The sequence below is a fragment of the Vidua macroura genome, chromosome Z (genome assembly GCF_024509145.1).
Source record: "Vidua macroura isolate BioBank_ID:100142 chromosome Z, ASM2450914v1, whole genome shotgun sequence".
NCBI lineage: Eukaryota > Metazoa > Chordata > Aves > Passeriformes > Viduidae > Vidua > Vidua macroura.
The window spans coordinates 73760090-73780399 of NC_071611.1; the positions used below are offsets into that span (position 1 = coordinate 73760090).

Consider the following 20310-nt stretch of genomic DNA (forward strand, 5'->3'; position numbering starts at 1 on the left):
CTCCAGATGGAGCTTGCAGATTGAAAAGGCTGCCGTGAGCAGCCATATCAAAGGGCAGACAAATGAGGCCCTCCTGCTCTTTAGCTGTGCCGTGCAGCTACACAGCCCTGGGTAGACACCGCAGAGCACAGGGACAACAGAAAGCACAGAAAGAGGAACAAACCCAGCCAAGCACAGAGACTTGTCATGATTGCTGAACCCCAGACAACCCCAAGCGTGCCATCACCCACCAGTCCTTTTCTGTTGACAAAGAGCAGGTCCAGCGGGTGCCTTGCCTTGCTGGCCAGGGTCCTGCCAGGCTGTTTCCTCTCTGCTCTCCTGTACTGCCAGCAGATGTGCGCACCTTCTTCGATCCACTTGCAGAGCCTTGTACCTATTAGCCATGGCCACGTGGGAGGCAGGAGCAGTCCACAGAGGAGACGTGCCGGCTACACCGAGCAGGAACCAAAAGCCTCTATGTGCCCAGTTGAAAGCCTGTATCTCCACAGGATGTTTTGGCTGCCCTGCTCTTCACTGGGTTTTGGCTGGAAATGCAATTGCCCTTTCTTCCTCATCCAGAAATCCATGACTGGGGAAAAAGCTAGCCAATGGACAGCATTCCAAAGGCAGTGTGGGTTGGAGCTGATAAATGGAGGAGATTGTTGCCAAATCCAAACCACACCAGAATGCCCTTTAGAGGGACTTTCCATTTTTAAGAAAGAATGGCCAATTCAGAAGGGAACGTAGAGCCTTATTCCATGGCTGACAAGGAAGGGAATCGTCCAGCAGGCTTGGGGGTGTATAGGACTTTTATTGTGAGTCCAGCTCCGAGCTGCCTTTGGAGGAAGTAATCCTGAAGTGGTCCTGGTCATCTCTTCTGCTTCCTCGATTGCTTCGCTGCAAGTTTCCTTCCTTTTCATTTGAAAAGCCCTTAGAGTTGGGATTTAGATGGCAGGGGCCCATGTGATCTGGAGAAGGAATAATAGAAGTACAAACAGTCATAGAAACAACAGCAGTATGAAACCAGCCCTACAGCCAATCAATTTCTCTGAAGTATTTTGTCTCCAAAGACTGGTGACAAGTCTGGAGTCTAAAGGGAATCCAGGAAGCCAACTGTTCTGATCAGTGTGGCCAGACTAGCACACACACCTTCTCTGAGTCATTGGCTAGGTCACAGCCATCTGCTGCTCCCAAAACAATCCCTGCTTTTGTCTTTACTGTAGAGGGAAGCTCAGGCAAAGCCCACCCACTGCCAGCTGCCCTCAAAGGCAAAAGGAATGCCCCAAGTGCTCCCTGCCTGCATCCAAGCACCACAGTGGCTTCTGTAGGGAGTCCAAAATGTCTCTCCCAACACCAAACGAGGAGGAACATGTGTTACAGCCCATGCTGAGGCACACACACTATAATACACTGCTCGACTGGACAAAGAATGCACAGGACGTACTCAGCAGCTTCAGGCACCTCCTCAGCAGCCTGACAGCCAGCCCTCTCCCACAGCTCCAGCCTGGCTCTGCAGGGGCTTCCCGTGGGACCTCCCTCCTTCTGAGGGGAAGCTCTGGGCTTCCCTTTCTCTTTGGGCCTGCAGCGCCATTCCTGCCTTCCTCAAACCTGCGCTCTGGTAGCCTCTCACCAGACCGCTCCCTGAAGACACAAAAATCTCTCCAGCACTGTTTACCAAGGGCCAGCTAAGAGACAATGCCACCCAGACAGACAGTGTCCAGAGAAACAGTGCCCATAAGGGGCCCAGAGGAGTCCAAAACAACACACAAACTCTCTTTTCACACTCTGTGCCTCTTGACTCTCTCTGGTTCTTATCTTTTCTTGCCCAGGCTGCATGATGGCAATTTACTGCATCATCTCAAGCAGCCTGTTCTCCTGCTCCTTCTGTACCTCTGCCAGGAAATTTTCCCCTTGTGCCAGCAGCTGCTGTGCCTCCAGACACTGCCCTTCTGACTCCTGGTGAGGGGAGGAAGACACTTCCACATGAAGTGCCAGCCAAGCTTCCCAAATAATCAGTGGACGCTTCATGCCTCACACCACCCCCCACCTGAAAAGTGCACGTCAGTAGTGACTTTGTGCCCTCCAGCAATGCTGTCCCAAGCAGAAATTCAAAAGCAGGATCAGCAGGTACGAGGAAAAGGAGATGCCACCTTCCTTTCCTGCTCTGATGGCTGCCTGTTTCCTGGCCCCTCTCCTCTCAGGATTTCTACCTGTTCTCACAGGTTCAGTTCTCCAAGTGCTGAAGTGGTCCTTGTCATCTCCTTTGCTTCCTGCATGACTTGGCTACAGGGATGACAGCGATCAGGCTGTCAGAAGAGGCTTAAGAGAGGCTCCGCTGACTGGAGAAATGGATGCTGCCCAAAGGGGAAAAGGAACAAACCAAATTAAAAGAGAGAAAGGAAAAAGGAACCATTCTTTTCCAAACTGACTTCCTAACAGGGTCAAGCTGGATTCCTCTAGCCCCCAGAAATACACAAACATAGGCGGCCTGAGGGCACCATCAGCACATGAGCCTTCATGTCCAGGATGCTGCTAGCACAGGCAAACATGGCCCAGAACTGCACTAGTCCGTTCCTCAAGGTGTCATCACTTGCTGGCATTTTTGTCCTGACAGCACTGTGGGATTGCTGCTTGCTGTCCAAAGGTTTTGTTCCTTTCAGGAAGCTCAACAGACTTATTCCAGCTCCTCTTTTCTACAGACATGGGCTATTTGAGTGTCCAAAAGAGATGTGGGGCATTGGGCAGTCCTCAAGAGACTCCCAAGGGCTCTGAAATTATTGACCGCACGTGTTGTTCTCAGGAGCGCTGGACACGCAGGTTTTCAGCAGCAAGCCAGGAGCAAGGACACAAGCAGCAGGGCACAGATGGGCTGAGCTCTGGCTTGCAGGAAGAGCAGTGTCTGCCTTGGCATGCCCCCCGCTCCTGTGCTGGCTGCCATCTTCCTTCTCAGCAGGAACAGCCAAGGAAATGGCCTGGTCACCAGCTCCTTGTCTGCCACAAAACCTGGCAGCAAAGCCGCAGCAATTCTCATCTACTTGAGCGGGCCAGGCAGCACATGGGGCTGGCACAACTCCTGCTCAGCTGTCCCCGTCTGGCTGGCAGAAACCTCTAAGGCTGGGGCAGGAGGGACAAGCTGAGTGCCCTCGGATGCTCACAGTGAGCTCCCCCACAGCCCCTGCCTTCCCACGGACCAATCTAGAACCGCTTGGTTCTAGACTGCTTTTGTTGTGTTCTTCAAGCCCCCGTCCCTGGCATTGCAATACTTCAGTTCCTTTGCTACCAGGTAAACATGAATACACCACCTGAGAACAAAAGAGGGTCACAGAAATGACCAGAAGCTGGGAGCTCTCCTCTGAGGAACGGCTGGGAGAGTTGTGCTTGTTTAGCCTGGAGAAGAGCAAGCCCCAAGGAGACCTTTCAATATTCGTAGGGCCTTCTAAGAAGAATGGGGACAAATCTTTTAGTAGGGCCAATTGTAAGAGGACAAGGGTGAATGGTTTTAAGCTACAAGACACTCAATTGGCTCTAAGGAAGAAAGTGTTTACGAGGAGAGTGCTGAAACACTGGCACAGGCTGCCCAGAGAGCTGGGAGGAGCCCCAAGCCCAGCAACATTCAAGGTCAGCTTGGATGGGACCCTGAGCAACCTGATCCACTTGAAGATGTCTTTGCCAGTGACTGGGGTTTTGGACTAGATGACCTTCACTGGTCCCTTCTAATCTCAACCAGTCTTGGATCCTGCTTGGTTTTCATTGGAAAAGCACCCAGAGTGGATATTGCTATGTGGGGGTCCCATCGGAAGCCCTGGAGTTTGGCCGAGGAACAAACCCTGACAGGGAACAGCTCTTTGGGCTGCAGCCGCTTTGCCTTGTACCTGCAGAAGTTCCTTGGCAGAGCCTCGCCTGTCCACATCCATCTGCAGGCAGCAGCCCAGAAATTCACACAAGCCAGAGGGCAGCCTGAGCATGTGCAGGTCTGGTACGCCTTGCTTGCCTATCAGGTAGTTAGCCTGAAGCCAAAGGAAACATGAGACTCTACGTGATTCTTCCATATCCTTCAGTGCTCACCTAGACCCCATCTTTTAAGCTCCAGGCTGCAGTGGCAATTTCTTGCCTAGCAGATGCTTAGAGATGAGCCTTCCCTCCCAAAGGAAAAAAGGCTCCAGTGCAGCCCCAGCTCTTCCAAGCTGCAACAGGTCTTGCCTTGACAGCTGATGCCAGCCCCAAGGACGGTTTTACAAGTGGGCCTTGGTGGAAGCACTTTAAGCTGTGGGCATGGGATTTTGTCTAATGGACACAGAGGAGAAGGACACCGCTCTCTGAGCGTATTTGCACCTTACCCTCTCACTGGTTTCCCGAATATAAGGAGCCTCTCCTTTGGCCATTTCTATTCCCACGATGCCAAGGGACCAGATGTCCACTTTGGGGCCGTATGGCTCTCTTCTCACCACCTCGGGTGCCATCCAGCAAGTGGTCCCGACCATCGACCTCCGTTTACTCTGCTCAGGGCTGAGCGGAGCACAAAGGCCAAAATCAGCTGAGGAGAAAAACAAACACTGCTTCAAGTAGGGAACCAAGGAAAAGGCTTCCTCACTCTACGTCTCAGAATGCAGTGCTGAATCGAGCTGGAAAAGCAGCTGGGCTCTCATTCCTCAGGGCTGCAGCCAAGGACATGGGCAATTGTCCACTTAGCAACCCCCCCACCCCAGGATTCCCACCCTGGCTTTTCCTCAGGCACCGGAACGTTTACACTGTAACTCTCTCCCTTTGGAAGGAACACACACACAAACCAAAGTTACTCTTGCTACCTTCTTGCTCTCTAGACCACTCAGCCCCTTACAGCTGCGCCCTGGGCTCCCAGAGTGCTCCCTGCCCTCTCACCAGCGCCACTGCTGGGCACCCGGCAGCCGCTCAAAAGCAGCCCCACACCGCCTCCCCGGAGCGCTGCGCCTGACCCAGAACACCCACCCAGCTTGACGGAGCCATCCTGGCCCAGAAGGATGTTGTCACTTTTGATGTCTCTGTGGATCACCTGGTTGGCATGAAGGAAAGCCAGGCCTTGCAGGCACTGGGAGAGAAAAAAGAAACAGGAGGCCAACAGTTAGCCTGATCTGATTTCATCACACCCAAAAGGACACTGCTCCTGAAGATTCACAGATCTCAAAGGAGCAGTGAGCGCTGGCAAGAGGAAGTGCTTGCTGCTGCAACACGAGGAGGAGAGCAGGATCTTTCCAAGGCAAGGCATATTAGCGCTTGAGAGGGAAACATCAGTCCTTGCTCAAGACTGTCCCCTGCAAAGCCAGTCAGAACGATCCCTGCTGCACTGGATGCGCTCTCCCTGTCTGGAGGACAAGCAATGGTTTGCCAAAAGAGGAAAAGTTCCTGCCTTGGGTACAAGGGGATCACTGTCGGGTGGGAGGCTGGAGGACAAGGGTTATAGGGCTTCCTCGACAGCAGACTTGGAAGGAGCTCATTTGTCAGTTTTCAGTAGCAAGCAGCATGGTGGGTGCCGTGCCATCCTTTGAAGTTGGGACTGTGACAGATGAGTCTCTCTTTGGCTTTGCCGCTGGTTTAAAACTTGGACACCAGCACCTTTGCACTTACAGGCAAAGAAGGCAATGCAGAAAGGGTTTGGGCAAAGGCTTGGAGAGGCAAAGTGCAGAACAGAAAATAGAAATGAAAACGAGACAGGGAGTTCAACAATGGTCTAGAAGAGTAAAGAACAGACTATAGTAAGGGCAGGGACACTGGCAGGCAGTTCACTCCCAATGCTCTTTCTTCTCCAAAGCATAAGAGCAACACAGAAAGAAAGCTCTGAACATGGAATCACTCGCTTTGCAGCGCTTTTGAGGGACGAGCCTGTCCAAGCCATCCCAAGCACAAGCAGGGCCCCTTACCTCCCGACACACTGTTGCTATGTGTCCTACAGCCATCCTTTTCATGCTGACCACATCAGCTAAGGAGCCTCCATCCATATACTCCAACACCACCAGGACATCCTCATTGACAAGGTAGCTGCAAGATGAAAGCAACAGCGTGGAGCTGAATGTGAGCAGCTGAATTGCCGGATGAAGGAAAGACTGCAGCTGAGTTTTGTTTCCAGGTCACTGGTAAATGAAGACAGAATCAAATGAAGGCACACTCCACCCAGGCTATCCACTGCTTGCCATCTGTGCCGTCTGAATGAGGAAGGCACATCCGTGGAAAAGGAGGAGGCTTAGGTGGCAAACAGGGGAAAAGGGCAGTTTTGTGATGGCAAAGATTAATCTGGAAGCGGACACATCCCGGCAGCTGCTTCATCATCTTCATACACAAATTGCACCATTAAGTCCAGCAGCAAGGAGGCACAGTCTTCACAGCTTTTACTGTGAAGGGCAGGTGGGTGTGCAGCACTGCCAACAGCCTTTGGAAAACCTTGCAGAAAGGACAGTCACAAACAGGAAAAACAATTTCAAACCTGGCAAATTATGTTTCTCCTAGCCTAGTCTTTTGGCATGCAAGGCAATGGAAACCAGTGGGAATGGCGCAAGGGAAATCCTTTCTGTGATGCTTTCTCGGCACTTCTCCTCGACGCTTGGAAGAAATCACACCCCAAAAGAGCAAAACAACATGCAGAGAGTGAACATGCATGCGCTGGCTTAGTAAGAGAGCCAGGTTTCTGAGATCAATCTTCAAGATATTTCTGCCAGGAAGCATTCATGGGGACAAAATGCAATCTCCTCCCATGCCTTGTGCAGGACTAGATTGATGTTAATTGAAAGATCCATTTTCTGCCAGAATGTTTACCTTTCTAGGTAGGTGACAATATTGGGGTTCTTATATTCTTTCATGACCAGGATTTCCTTCAACACATCCTCGCAGCCCTGGCGCTGGAGATTAACTTGCTTTACGGCCACCTACAATGACATTGAAAAGCCATCAGGAGCGGACATTACGAGAGCCTCTTTCTCCGTGCACTCACAGGCCTGGATGCCTTGTCACCTCGGCAGAAATGGACGCTAAACCATCAACCACAAAGCGCTAACAGCACTCTCTGCACCTGCAGACTTCTCAAACAGACTTTGTTTATCACTACTATTATCATTTACACATCTTTTGCAAGCCAAAAGTAATTTTGCTCCTGTGAAGGTAAATTGAAACCACTGGAAATACGTTAGCATTTCTAGGGGCTTTCACCAGCCTTTTGGAGATGGCTGCCATTCTTGACTGGGTGCCAAAGGAAACACACACCTACATGACAGGGAACATGCTGTCCAAAAAAGAACTCCAAGGCGACTCAGAGTAAAGTTACAATCCTAGCACATCCTAACTTCTTCAGTTTGGATTTCGCAACTCTGAAGAACAATCTTGAACATGGTTTACACCGTGGAATTATTGTCATTTGTAATTCTTTAGTGGCTTTAAGAATGAATAACCCTTTATGTGGTACCCTATGGATGGACGGCAGGTCATAAGCAGGGCTTCAGGCTTTCGGACGCCTCCTCCACCTCCCTCCAAGTGCAGTTCCTGAGTGCAGCACTGCAGGTGGATAATGAACTACCAGAAAGATGCAGTTGTATTTGCCGAGAGCCAAAAACAAGAATCAAGGACTATGAACTTATCGTCCCAAAGAGCAGCGGCACTCTCCAAGACACCATGTCTTCAACACAGGATCAACACAAGGTTGTATTATTTAAGGCTCTTCATCAATTTCTTCTCATTGATCTGTGCCTGTGTGTGTGTGTGTGTGTGTGTGTGTGAACTAGGTTCCCTAGGACTGAAAGGCAAAACTCTGCTCCAGGCAAGATCTCTCCTTCTTTAGGACTTACATTATATTTTCAAACTGAACCACGTGATGGAAAACAATGGGAAATCCTATCTGTGTCTGAACCTGGGCTTAAGAGGAGTTGGGCTGGAATGACGGCTCTTGCCATCTGCTAATCTATGCATGTTCATCCAGGAAGTCCAAGCCAGCGTGTCCTTCTCTGAAAGGCACCACCGCCATCCTTGCATTCATTCAGGTAGGGAGGGAGGACAAAGTCTGTCCCAAATGCATTTTGCAGCCTGCCTCTGGACAGACTGCTTCTGTGGGACAGCCTTTGCAGCAAAGAGTCAGGCGGCCCAAAGCTTTGGCCACGGATCACATCACAAGGGAAAGCACTCAAGGGCTGCAAAATCTGAATGGGCTGTTGGCACTTACCGCTCGTCCTGTGGCAGCGTTGAAGGCCTTATAAACGGTTCCAAACCCCCTGGAAACAGAACAGTGGCAAGAACAGAGAAGTTGGTCAGTGCTGAGAAGCAAAAGGCAGCCCAGGCAGGAGCTCTCTGCTGCCTGCAGTGTCTCAAAACCACCGGGCTTTGTCTACTCTTCAGCCAAAGGCACAGCAGCCCAGCAGCCCTCTGCCACGCAGAGTGTCCAAGGGAAAAGCTGGGTGCAACCGGAAGAGAAAGGGCTGCTACAAATCTCAAATGTACACACTAGACTGTGCATGCGGGTGTTTTCTTATCCTTTTCCTTCTTGCATCTGTGCCTGTGGCATGCCTTTCCAGGCAATGAAACATACAGTCCTGCTGGGCCTTCTCACCACTCTCTTTTCATCCTACCTGCCAAACTCAGGCAACACCACACAGCCTTCCTTATTTTCCTGACCACGGAATGTTGTTTTCAGCAAAATACTACTAAGAAATGCTACTGACAGCTGCTATCTGACAGCTATCAGGTGGGACGCTGCTCTCTCAGGTTCTTCTTCCTTCATGAGTGTGGCCAAATTACTTTGAATCGTACAAAACTATGTCTCCTGGGAAAATAGGCAAACTGGCGCCACATGTTTGAGGGACAGGAAGGCTTCCAGGTCCTGCTCCTTGAGGCAGGCAAGCATCCAGCGATCTTTCATGATGCCTTGTACTGCCTCAGCACTGAGACAGGGACAGACTAAAGACAGGGCCTGAAGATGCTTGCAGCTTGCCTGACTTCCCATGTGATATTGCAGCACCAAAATACCTGGCCCATGGTTCTGTAGAAGTAAGCGTGGCTGCACTCACCCACTGCCAATAGGTCTCCATCCAGTGTACTTCTTCTCTGGATCTCCCACACTCACCTCACACCCTGAAAAACAAAATGCAAGAAGCACACTTCAAAACAGAGATCCTGACTTCCAGGAGATATGAAACTCAGTTCCACTCACATCAACAAGAACAACAACAGCAGCCCCAGCAAGACAGGCAGCTCTGCAGCACACCTGGCCTGCACAGAGCCTGATTCTCCACACTCCATTGAAGGGTTGCCTTGAGAGGAAACTAAGCCCATGGGAAAAGCATCAGAGCAGACAGAGACCAGAAAAGAACAGGCACCAAGGCAAGTGGTTGTCATCCAGAAACAGGAAGGAGGGCTGGAAAATCAGGACACTTCATTTTCTTGGGAAGAAACACTCTCTTGTGAGATTCAACAAAAGCTTTCATACTTCCAAAGTTTCAATGCACCCTCAGATCTGGGATGAATTTTTATCAATTTTTTTCTGCTGTTTTTTCCAGAGCAGAAAGAATATTGTAAAGTGAATTCCGGGAGAGGAAGGCACCTTCTCTACCTCTCAGCATTTTGCCTAAAGAATACCTTGACATTTTTAGAGAGCAGCAGCTCATGCTATAACCAAGAACAATGACTCTAAGAATTAGGACCCTCTTCATTGATGAGCAGGCTAAGTTCTGAAGATGACTTTGCCCATTCCCCATTTAGTGAAGAACTACAAGTCCTTGTCTTCAGCCTGGTGTGCAGCAGTCACTGGCACTGGACTCAGCCCCTTGAACACCACCCACGTGCCCCATCTTCCCAAATGGGCACAGCCCAGACGGGGAACAAGGACAGTGCTGCTCCTCAGTCCCTGCCGTGACACAGACACCTGCACAAATGAGATGCTGATCCTTTCATCAGTCCAGGCAAAGCTGCAGCAACGGGACGGCAGCTGCAACCTCACAGCTAAGGAAGGCTCCAGCCTCTGCAGTCACACCAGCTGTCAGTGGCAGGGCAGGTATGACAAAAAGCTCGGCAAAGCCCACAAATGGCCACTGACAGCCACTGTGAAGAAGCCAGAGCCAGACTGAGCCCCGTTACAAGCTGCTGACCTCACTCAAGACAGAACATGATTGTCTTTGACTTCAGACCCACGGAGCAGTAGATCAATCCACCTTTTGTCCCAACAGCTGGTGGCAGACACTGAGTAAACCGGGCTCTGTTCTGTACCTGACCGCTTATTCTCTGACAGCACTGCACTGGCAGCTATTACCAGTGGCAAGAAGCAACTCAGTTGTACTGCAGAATCAGCAAGGCCTTGGTGTGCTTTCCTAGAGTACGATCTGTGCAGGGATTGAGGCCAATGCTTAGTATTCCAGGAGTATTTACCAGCGGGCAGTAGCGGTACAGCGTGCCTGGTACCAGAGGAACATGCAGCAGAGGCTTCCTTCTTTGATGCATCTTCCTAAGCATACAACTAAGATATCAAAGAGGGACTGTAAAAAGAGTATCCTGTTTTGCTTCTTTTGGGGCACTTTGAAAAGAACTCTTCCTCTCTGATTCCTCAAGATTCTTCTAAGAATATCATTTTTTAACTTCTAGGGCGTACTGAAAAGACCTCTTCCTCTCTTAATTGTGCTGTCACCTGATGTTCATTTCAAGGAGGTCAGGCTAACCAAAATGGAGGATTCTTATCAAAACCAGCTGTGGAAGGAATAGGAGAAGTGCTAAGAGTCATAAAAACAACACCAGCATTAAACAAGCTGCACAGCCAATCAAATTCACTGATGTATTCTGTCTCCAATGACTGGTGACAAGTCAGGAATCTAAAGGGAATCTAGGAAGCCAACTGTTCTGATCCGTTTGGCCAGACTAGCACACACATGTTCACTCGGTCACTGCATAGGTTGCAGGCTACTGCGGCTCAGGACACAATCCCTGCTTTTGTCTTTATTGCACAGGGAGGCTCAGGCAAAGCCCACCCACGCCCAGCTGCCCTCAAAGGCAAAAGGAACGCCCCAAATGCTCCCTGGCTGCCTCCGAGCACAACAATGGCTTCTGTAGGGAGTCCAAAAGGTCTGTCTGACACCAAAGCGAGGAAGAACATGTGCTACAGCTCATGCTGAGGCACACACTATAATGCGCTGCTCGATGGCACAAGAAATCCCCAGGACGTACTCAGCAGCTTCAGGAACTGCTTCTCTTTCTCCCGGCTTGAGAGGGCCGAACTGCTCACGCTCGGGTTTTCGGGCTGCGGAGAGGAGGCTTCTTCGGAGGATGCTGCTGCAGCGGCAGCTTTGATGGCAGATCCTGCGTCCATCTGAGACAAGAAATTTGTGTGTGTCAGAAAGGTGCCTGGCAGAGATGCCCCAGACAGAGCATTTCAAAGGCAAGCCCTTAGGAACAGCACTGGTGCTGTTAGGCTGCAAGCTGAGCTGCCAACTCTTCCACCTCCAGTCAAACCCAAACGAGCAGTCAGAGACCACAGCTTGTCACAGTCAGCCATAGTAGAGACTGCAAAAGGGAAAGAACAACTTCACACTTCACCCCGTTCTGAGGACTGCATTCACCATGGACAGGGACAACTTGCTCAGAATCTGTGTGGGTCACCATGCTCGCCTGAGCAAACCCCTCAAAAAACAAAGCGAGCACTAAGAGGCCAGCAGAAATACATTCAGAGGATTGCTGGCCCACCGGCCAAAGCACTAGCCCTGCTGCCCAGGGCAGCAGCTGAGATTCAGCGGCCCAGTAAGTGTCCTTCTGACCAGCTGCCATGGAGACCACAGAGCATGGCGGTCAGAGACATTGCCCCCATCCACCTGCTGCTCTGCAGGGGAAAGGCAGCAAGGGCAGAGACCACTTGTTGCACCACTGCAGTGCCTCCTGCTCTTTCACTCACCTGCTTTTCTTCAGCTGGGCTGTACTGCAGCAGGACCTTATGCATCCTTTCCATTTCTTCTTTGTGCCTCTTCTCCATGGCCTTCATCTTCCTCTGAGCTTCCTGCAGCTCTGCCTGCAGCTTGATATTCTGTCAAGAGGAATCTTACTGGCATCTGCAATCTCGCTCAGGTCTCCTCTTTTGCACTCTCAAAAGCACTTGTGTTCAGCCACTTCCTTCTGCTTCTCTACCCAGCTCTAACCCTTCCATCCTAGCTCTTCTGCCTGCTGCTCAGCACTGGAGCCTGCCAGGCTCTGTGCTTCCAGTGCCTGCAGTAGTCCTTGCTTCCCCTTTCCTGACATCTCCAGTTCATGCCCCCATCCCTGTCCTTCCCTCTGCTACCTGGCTAGTCAGGCTCACCTGCCCTTTCTTCAGCTTGTTCAGCTCCTGCCTCAGCTGGCACATGTTATCACACAGAGCAGCATTCTGGCACTGGAGCTGCACAGAAACAAAGAGAAGACGGCTTTAAACGTCCCACACATCACTTGTGTGGCAACCAAGATTGACGTGCTGACGCTTTCCAAAAGCAGTTTGTTCTCTTTCTTCTATTTACCAAGGGCCAGCTAAGAGACAATGCCACCCAGACAGACAGTGTCCAGAGAAACAGTGCTCATAAGGAGCCCAGAGGAGTCCAAAACAACACACAAACTCTCTTTTCACACTCTGTGCCTCTTGACTCTCTCTGGTTCTTATCTTTTCTCACCCAGGCTGCATGATGGCAATTTACTGCTTCATCTCAAGCAGCCTGTTCTCCTGTCCCCTCTGTACCTCTGTCAGGGCGTTTGCCAGCTGCTCCATCTTCTTCTGCGCCTCCAACCTCTGTTGTTCCAGCTGTTGTCTCGCCTGATGAGGGGAAGACACACTTCCAGATGAAGTCCCAGCAATGCTCCCCAAAGAAAAAAATGGAAGCTTCATCCCTCCAACAACCCCCGTACCTGAAGAGTGCACACTAGTGACTTTGTGCCCTCCAGCACTCCTGCCCTAACAAGAAACCTAGGAGGAGGCCCAACACGTGTAAGGAAAGGAGAGGTCACCTGCCTTCCCTGCTCTGATGGCTGCCTGTTTCCTGGCCCCCCTCTCTTCAGGATTTCTTCTGTTCTCAGAGACTCTGTTCTCAAATTCCCCCTGCCCTTTGATCAAGGAAAAGCTGCAGATGGACTGCAGGACGAGGACGAGGCCAGCACCTCGATGACCCAGTCACAAGACAGGCCACCAGCTGAAATACCAGCAACACGGGGCCTGTTGCAACTGCTTCAGGCTCAAAGGGAAGACTTCTGTCCACTGTGGAAGGACAGAAAGCAAGGAAGCCAGTTGCTGGCACTGCACTTGGCAGCAAGGTCAGCAGCAGTCTGCTGCATGGCACGAGGCTGTGGGGAAGACGCTGCCCCTTCGCTGCCATGCTTTGGGTGGCGACCACCCAGCCTCCTGGGGAACTTGGCTTATGCCCGTGCTCAACCTGTGGCTGCATATACTGTCCCAGCATTGTCCTCTGGGTCTTCACAGGCCTTCAAGTAGGAGCCCTTGAAGCCCTCTGCTGCCCGGCCCAGCAACGTGTAGCCTACAGCAGATGCTTGCGACCATGTCACTGACTCAGGCTGCTCTTCTGCTAAGCCAGCCCTCCAAACTTGCCTGAAAACTTCCGGGATGTATTGTTTCTTACCAGTTTTTGCATGATCTTTCTTTCCTTCACTTTCTCAGCAGATTGCCAGAGTCTCACAGCCTTGCTGCACTGCTCTTCTGCCCAGCGGAGCTGTTGAGCCATGTCTTCACATTGCTGCTTGCTGAGAGATCTTACAGCCAGCAGCTCACGACGAAGGCCCTTCACATCCTCTGCAAACATGACACACGGCAACAGTCAGAGACTACACAAGCAGAGGAATCTGCTGACCTTAAGCCCTTTCAGTTTCAGGCCAGAAGGAACCTGCCCTCAGCTCCTTCACTCCTCAGAAGCCCTGCAGACAGAGCTGGCTTCGCAGCAGCTGCACTAGGCAGGGCGATCCCCAGAAACAAAGCGCACCAGGCTCTCACCCAGTATCGCCTCCTTGGCCTGCGTGGCTGTGCGCACTTGGGCTTCCACACGGCTCCTGGCTATCTCCAGCTCTGATACGTGCTGCTGAGCCTCCAGCAGGCTGCTTTGCAGGCTCTCCTTCTCTGACCTACAAGTTGTGAAGACGAAGAGCAATTGTTCCTGGCACACAGGGGCAGTTTCTCCAGTATGATGTGCCTTAAGAACCCTACACCTTAGTATGGAAAACAGCTTGCATGGAAACTCAGGTACAGCAGGACAATTTTACCACTTCAAATAGCAAAGCAAGCCCTTCCAGGTGACTGGGAAGCCTTTCCTCATGATCTAGCCCAGCACAGAAAGCCCAGCTGAGTTTGAGCTCAGCGGACAAAGCTCAGATTGCCGTTGCCTGACTTATCACACACGGGTGGCTGTGCCCACAAAGTCTCTGCCAACGAGCAAAAGCCCAGCCTCTGCTCACAGCCCTCAGCTCATCAGCACTTCCAAGTCCCTCTGCAGGAGGACAGAACAGTGTTCTCCTGGCTGACCCGTCAATGTTTCATGCTATCCACGGTGTATGTATAGGTACTTTGTTTGCCAGGCACTCTCTAAGTAAAAGGGACTGAAGGAATTCACCAAACGATATTATTGGAGTGAAACCTCCAGCTTCTAGCAACATGAGTAGGAAACCAGAACTGTGTAGGAAAAGGAGAGATGGACAAGTATCCTGCCATTTAAATCACTGGAAGTTTGTGAACAAGAACACTTGCTACCTTTATTTATGGCTAATTAAGCCAGTAGTGCCCAAATGACTTGGCACTCTTTAAAAAGGAAGAGGGACCAGCCAAAGGGACTTTGACAGATGTTACAGAGGTGGGTGGACAAGTGGGCAAGTATCAGTGCTCAGCAAGAATCCCTAGAGACTCTTGAGAAGTCACAAGACCTTTCCCTGCTGCTGCTGTTGCTGCTGCTAATAAGCTACTCTAGGTCCTGCATCATACTCCACAAGAGTGATCTCTGAAGAGTCTCAAGATTTTTTTTCAGCATGACCTTCCATCTTCAGCTGAAGCATCAGCACCCTACTCACAACATTCCCATGTAAGAGCCTTGAATTCTGAAAATCCCATGTCAAACCACTTGGCAAGGAAAAATTGATGTTCAGATGCACCGAAGGAGAAAGCAAAATCAGAGGGAAACTTCTGGTTTCAGGAAACATCTGCACGGTTTCCGTGGTACTCAATTCAGTGCCAAGTTGGTTTGCTTTGCACTTTTCACAGGAATGTGCAAGAGGTCCCAAGCAGGCACCCAAAAGAGCTTGGAGAGCTTGAGTTGGCAGAAAAATAACATTCAGATCACAGTATCCTTTACTTTTTTCTCATGTCTCTTTGCCTCCCTGTCTGAGAAACATCAGGAGAGCACACAGGAGGCAGTAAATCCTGACATAATGCTCACCACCTTTGTAATTCCAGACCTTCAATCATGTCCCCTCCCTGCCTTTACCTGGCCTCTGCCAGCTGCTCTGAAACGCCTCGTAGGTCCCGCTCCGTGGCTGCCAGTCGGGCTTCCAGGGCAGCGTTCTCTTGCGCCAGCACCGCCTTCTCTCTGCACACCTGGGACAGTGCGTGCCCTTGGCGAGAGAACTCCTGGAGCAGCTTCTCCAGACCCCTGTGGGCTGGCCGCTGCGGGCGGCAAACCTGCAAGTGGGGGGGCACCATTTTTCAAGAGGAACAACAAAAACAACAACACAGTCTCGCTCTTAGCTTGCTGCCAGAAGCAGCATTCAGGGGGGCCTGGCTAGGACCAATCCCTCTCCCACAGGTGCTGCCTAGGATTAAGGTGAGCGTACCTTTGGCGCTGCCAGAGGAACTGCTTCCTTCAGCAGATCCCTCTGAGGCTGTGATTCCTCCGCTGTCTGTGCCGCCACTTCAAACGCCCTCTCTAGTGAGGAATGGTGCTTTCCCTCAAATGCAGACAACTGCTTCCATCTACAACAAGGGGACGGACAAACAAGCCTTTAATTGCAACACAGTCTCCTTGCAAAACCAGCACTACGTACCATGCCCCACATAAGGCAGTCTCGGGGCCTTCCAACAGCCCTCTACTTCCAACTCAAGAGAATGTTGCAATTCCCTCTCTAGACCAGCATCTCTCTTTGTCATTCGTGCAGGTGAAAGAGTTGTCACTGAGGAAGTCAAACAAGCTTCCAGAAGCCACAGAACATTTGCAGAAAGCTCTGGTACTCTCAGCGTAACAGCTTCCTGCCTGCTAGGTCTAACGCTCCTTTCCCATACAGTGGATACCGGACTTGCAAAAGCTTTTCTTCGGCTAAGACCCTCTTGGTAAGTCCAAATGAGTAGTCCCACAATTACTCTTGCTTTCACTAGTGAAACAAGGAAAGAGCCTGCAAGTTACAGCTTGGGGAGGTGGTGGGTACGATTTTCCAATTCAATAATCACAGGATCCCAAGATGGTTTAGGCTGGCAGAGACCCCAGGAAGCCTCTAGCCTAGTCTTCAGCTCCAAGCAATTGGGGTCAGCATCTGGACAGGCTGCTCAAGGCTCTATGCACCTGGGGCTTCCAAATTTCAAGGGGTGGAATCTGTACATGCTCTCTGAGGCACTTGTTCTGCTGCATGATTGTCTTTCCAGGTCAATGCTTTGCTTTCCTTAAGCTCAGCCTGAACCTCCCTTGTTTTTACTCTCGTCTAGTTCAGAATGCTTTTAGTCAAGGTTCGAGAAGTGAGTCCCAGGAGGCAGCTATGCTCTAGGTCAGTTGGCATCCAGATCTGCCCTGGGCTGCCTTCTCCTGGCTGTGCTGAGCAAGTCAAACTATGAGAAAGCCAAATTTGTTCTTCGACCCTGGGCCTCCAAAAGCCCAGCAACGCCCACCCCTGCTCAGAGAAAGCGAGAAAGCTTAACACATACCTGAACTCCTGAGCGCCGCGCACTCTATCCGTGCTCTCCTGCCGCTCCGCCTTTCCTGCCTGGACCGAGGAGTCCTGACTGGCGAGGACCTCTCCTTGAGGGACCTGCAAGGAATGGGCAGGGAAAAACCACAAAGCAGCAATAAGGAGCAGGGAAGTTGGCTCCTGAGAGCTGGCAGAAGCAGCAAGCAGAGACACAGCTCATGTGAAGGCAAAATCTGTTGTGTGTGGGGCTGTTGAGGTGGTGTTTAGGTGCTGTTTATGTCCCAACTAACCCTTGAGTTGCTCTGGAAGTGTCTGAGTAGAAGCAGGGAATACTTCCCTGCTCAGCTCTGGTCAGCTGGCTTCCCCTCAGGATTTCAGGCCTTGGAGAGCAGCCAATAGGAACTGCATTCCAGCCCTTCACAGACAGACCTTGTCTCTGCCATGCAGAGCAGCTCAGGATTCTTCTCAACAAACTTGGCTCATGTCACAGTTAAGGGTGTAGTCGAAGCAGTGACTGTAGCTACCTAGACAGGGCATGGAGAGGGGTAGGTCCCTGCAGGCAGCAGTGGCTCCTCCGTAGCCCACAAGGCGGTGAACTGCGCCTTGGGACCTCTCCCTCTGCTGACAACAGGGAGCCTGCACAGGCTCTGTGCACAAAGGGGCTGACTTTTGCACCAGTAGCACTAAGGGACATCATGCTACCGCTTATCTCACAGCAAGGGAAGTTCCCAGTCCCTGTGAGAATGCCAGGAAAATGGTGCCTGCATGGGAAAGTTCAGATCCCATTTCCCACGGGTCAGTGGCTGGGCTGAAGAGCTAGGTCATGGCAGGACTCCAGCCCACAGCATCTTCAGCCACAAAGGGCAAGTGCTGCCTGCTCACAACCTTGCAGCTCTGCACTGCACCAAAGCTTTGCACTGACCCAACCAAAGCTGCCACTCCTTGGTGCAGGATGCTCAGGCCCTGCACTGACGACACGTGGAGGTTAGAACCTTTAGAACCTTATGTCTCCTGAGCTCTATCCTCAGCTCTCTTCAGCAGAAGTCATGAATTTGGAGACAAGTGGGATGCTCAGTCATTCAAACTCAATTCAAGTGCACTAATGAGACTAATGTTTGGACGGGATTGCATATGCTTCTGAAGGAGATGTTTCAGCCTGCCTACAATCAGCATGCAGCCTCCTGTCTGCAAAGCTTGACTTTCATTAATTATAACCTCTTCCGTGGAAAAGGAGGAAACGGATGGAATCCTTTTGGTAGTGTTCATGCACACATCGACTTAGTGGACTTTCTTTCGGCCTGCCAGGCTGGCACTCTACTGCAACAGGCCAAGGCCACAGCTTTCTCCACAATCCTCAGACACCAGGAATGTCAAGGGTGCCCGTCCCACTCACCAAAACGTGCACTCGATTCCTTCCACGTCTGAGGCGACCTGCCAGGGACAAGGGAAAATGAACCAGGTGCTGTTAGAAATCTGTTTGTGCTGAGGAATCCCACAGAACAAGTCCACCCAAGCAGAGAGCATTTTCCTTTCACAACCAATCCCTCCAGGAGCAACACTTCTTTAGCACAGCAAGCGAGACTGCAGGCCAAAACCCAAGGCTGTGTCTACCTTTTGCTCGACTTTGCCACTAAGGACCTAGAAACTTGGCTGAGAAGATGCAAATTGTTCTTTAGCAGTCAGTGCCTACATTGAAGCTCATTGTGCAGCCTGCAGCTAAAGCAGCTTTTTTCTCCTCTCTTTCCTGGATTTGCTCTTTCTTTTTGTAAACTGCATGCAGCATGTCCCACACGCTTGCTGTAAACAATTCCCCACAAAAGCTCCCACCAAGCCCCTCTTAGCGCTTGCACTTCTGTTGGGACACAGCACAGGCCCAGCTCCGGGGTTCAGGAGCACACACAAACTGCTCGGCACTTTGCCCTTCAGCGCAAAGCCAGTCGCTCTGGTAGCACACACAGGGGGTCCACTTAGACCCTGGGCACGTCCTTGAAGGATGGTATGCAGAAAAAAGATGCTTTTCCTCAGCTCTGGAGAGAACCAAACAGTTTCTAGAAGGACACCTGCAAAGCTCCCCCAGTCTGCGTTTGGGAGGTTCCCACACCCTGCTGGGCAAGAGACACCCCCTTTTTAGGTGAAGCTGTTGACAGGAGCTTTACCAAACACACGGCATCTTTATGCCATTTTTGTTTCAACGTGCTGCCCCAAGGAAAAACTTCTATTTACCAGTCAAACGATGAAAAGCTTTCCGAGAAGCCGCCAATGAAAAGGCGCTGCTGACTGCTCTACGGACTCGCTCCATCGTTTGAGCAGTGCTGCTCGAGTCCGTAGGCCAGGAAAAAAAATAGAAAAAAACCCCCTCTTGCACAAGTCCCAGACTGTGCAAGGAAAAAGGGGAGCAACAGGACACTTGCACGACTCTATGGACTGTGCAAGAAAATACAGAAGCAAAAGGACACCCGCTGTAATCTGAGAACAGCACAGTCGAGGTGATCCTCCTGCCACGAGCGTGCCAAGGGCTGCTCTGGACGCTGAGGCCTTGCGGGCACCAGGAAACCTCCTGCTGACAGCGCTGTGACGTGGCAGCCCTCTGCTGACATCACAATAGCAGCTGCTCTGGGTTGGTCTGTGAATTCATGCATGGCAACCCAACCTTCTCAGCAGCTAAGACAGAAGAAAAGCCCGGAAAGTTCTCCTCTGCCCCAAAGCAGCACAAAACCCCCTTGCAGTCCAAAACCCACAGCTCAAAGGAACCAAGAGTAACACAAAACAGGCACCAAGCACATACACCCACCCTGTACACCAAGCTGAACACTGAGAGACAACCAGGATGTGAGGAAACCAAAGGCCACGTGCCCTTTTGGCCAGCAGTGTTTCTGACTAAAGCCAGTTTTAAATTTGCTTTTAAATTCTGTGGGTGAAATCGTGCTTTGCTAATATCCCAGAGAGTTCCCTAGATTGGAATGCCTGCCATTCCTGCCCATTTACTGCATGGCTGACATCAACCAGCAAATTGTAGGGCTCGCTGAAGGAAGAATGACACCTAAGTGGGGAGAAAAAGCCAAGTAACCAACCTGCTGCACACACAGCACACTGCTGCTGCACAATCACAGCACCTCAAAGAAGCCTTTGGGGCCTGTGACTCACTTCTGGCAGCTTTCTTGGGCACACATCTGGGAGTCACAGAGATCTGACTCTAATGGACACACAGAAAGAAGGAACAGGAAATCAAATCCCAATGCGGGACACCGGAGAAGCTGGTGGGGGGAGGAAACCAATGTGGCAAAATGGGCAAGTCCCACCGAAAAAGGAGGAGACCCTGAGGCAGAGACCAAATAGCTCAGCTGGTGGGCACACCTTAGGAAGGCAGGCTCAGGAAAACAGAGCAACCACAAGCCTTCCAAAGTTCAGAAGCTTCCTTCCAGGCTGCATATTGTCCTGATGCAAATTCCCTCTGTGTGTCAGACTGGAAGTCAGGACAATTCTCAAGAAATGACTGAT

At 51.1% G+C, this 20310-nt stretch overlaps 1 protein-coding gene and 1 long non-coding RNA gene across 2 annotated transcripts; both read right to left on the reverse strand.

Annotated features, from left to right (window-relative positions):
* Positions 1-815: 815 nt before the first annotated feature.
* On the reverse strand, positions 816-4493 carry LOC128821498 (uncharacterized). The gene is made up of 3 exons (XR_008441135.1): positions 4317-4493; positions 2190-2333; positions 816-947 (listed from the first exon to the last, which is right to left on the reverse strand). It is a non-coding gene; the product is annotated as an uncharacterized LOC128821498 (long non-coding RNA).
* Positions 4494-11071: 6578 nt separating this feature from the next.
* On the reverse strand, positions 11072-19163 carry LOC128822352 (rootletin-like). Its single transcript, XM_054004047.1, has 10 exons — positions 19036-19163; positions 18206-18243; positions 16829-16932; positions 15751-15889; positions 15405-15598; positions 13928-14055; positions 13695-13729; positions 12668-12742; positions 11198-11281; positions 11072-11083 (listed from the first exon to the last, which is right to left on the reverse strand). The coding sequence occupies exons 1-10, from the start codon at positions 19109-19111 to the stop codon at positions 11072-11074; spliced, it is 885 nt and encodes a 294-aa protein (XP_053860022.1). The 5' UTR covers positions 19112-19163.
* Positions 19164-20310: the final 1147 nt, after the last annotated feature.

Coding starts and splice junctions, on each gene's coding strand:
- LOC128822352 (XM_054004047.1), bottom strand. CDS start 19,111: ATGGAGCGAGTCCGTAGAGCAGTCAGCAGCGCCTTTTCATTGGCGGCT. Junction 16,933..18,205: donor GGAATCGAGTGCACGTTTTG/GTGAGTGGGACG, acceptor CATTCCTTGCAG/GTCCCTCAAGGAGAGGTCCT. Junction 14,056..15,404: donor GAGCAGCTGGCAGAGGCCAG/GTAAAGGCAGGG, acceptor CACAACTTGTAG/GTCAGAGAAGGAGAGCCTGC.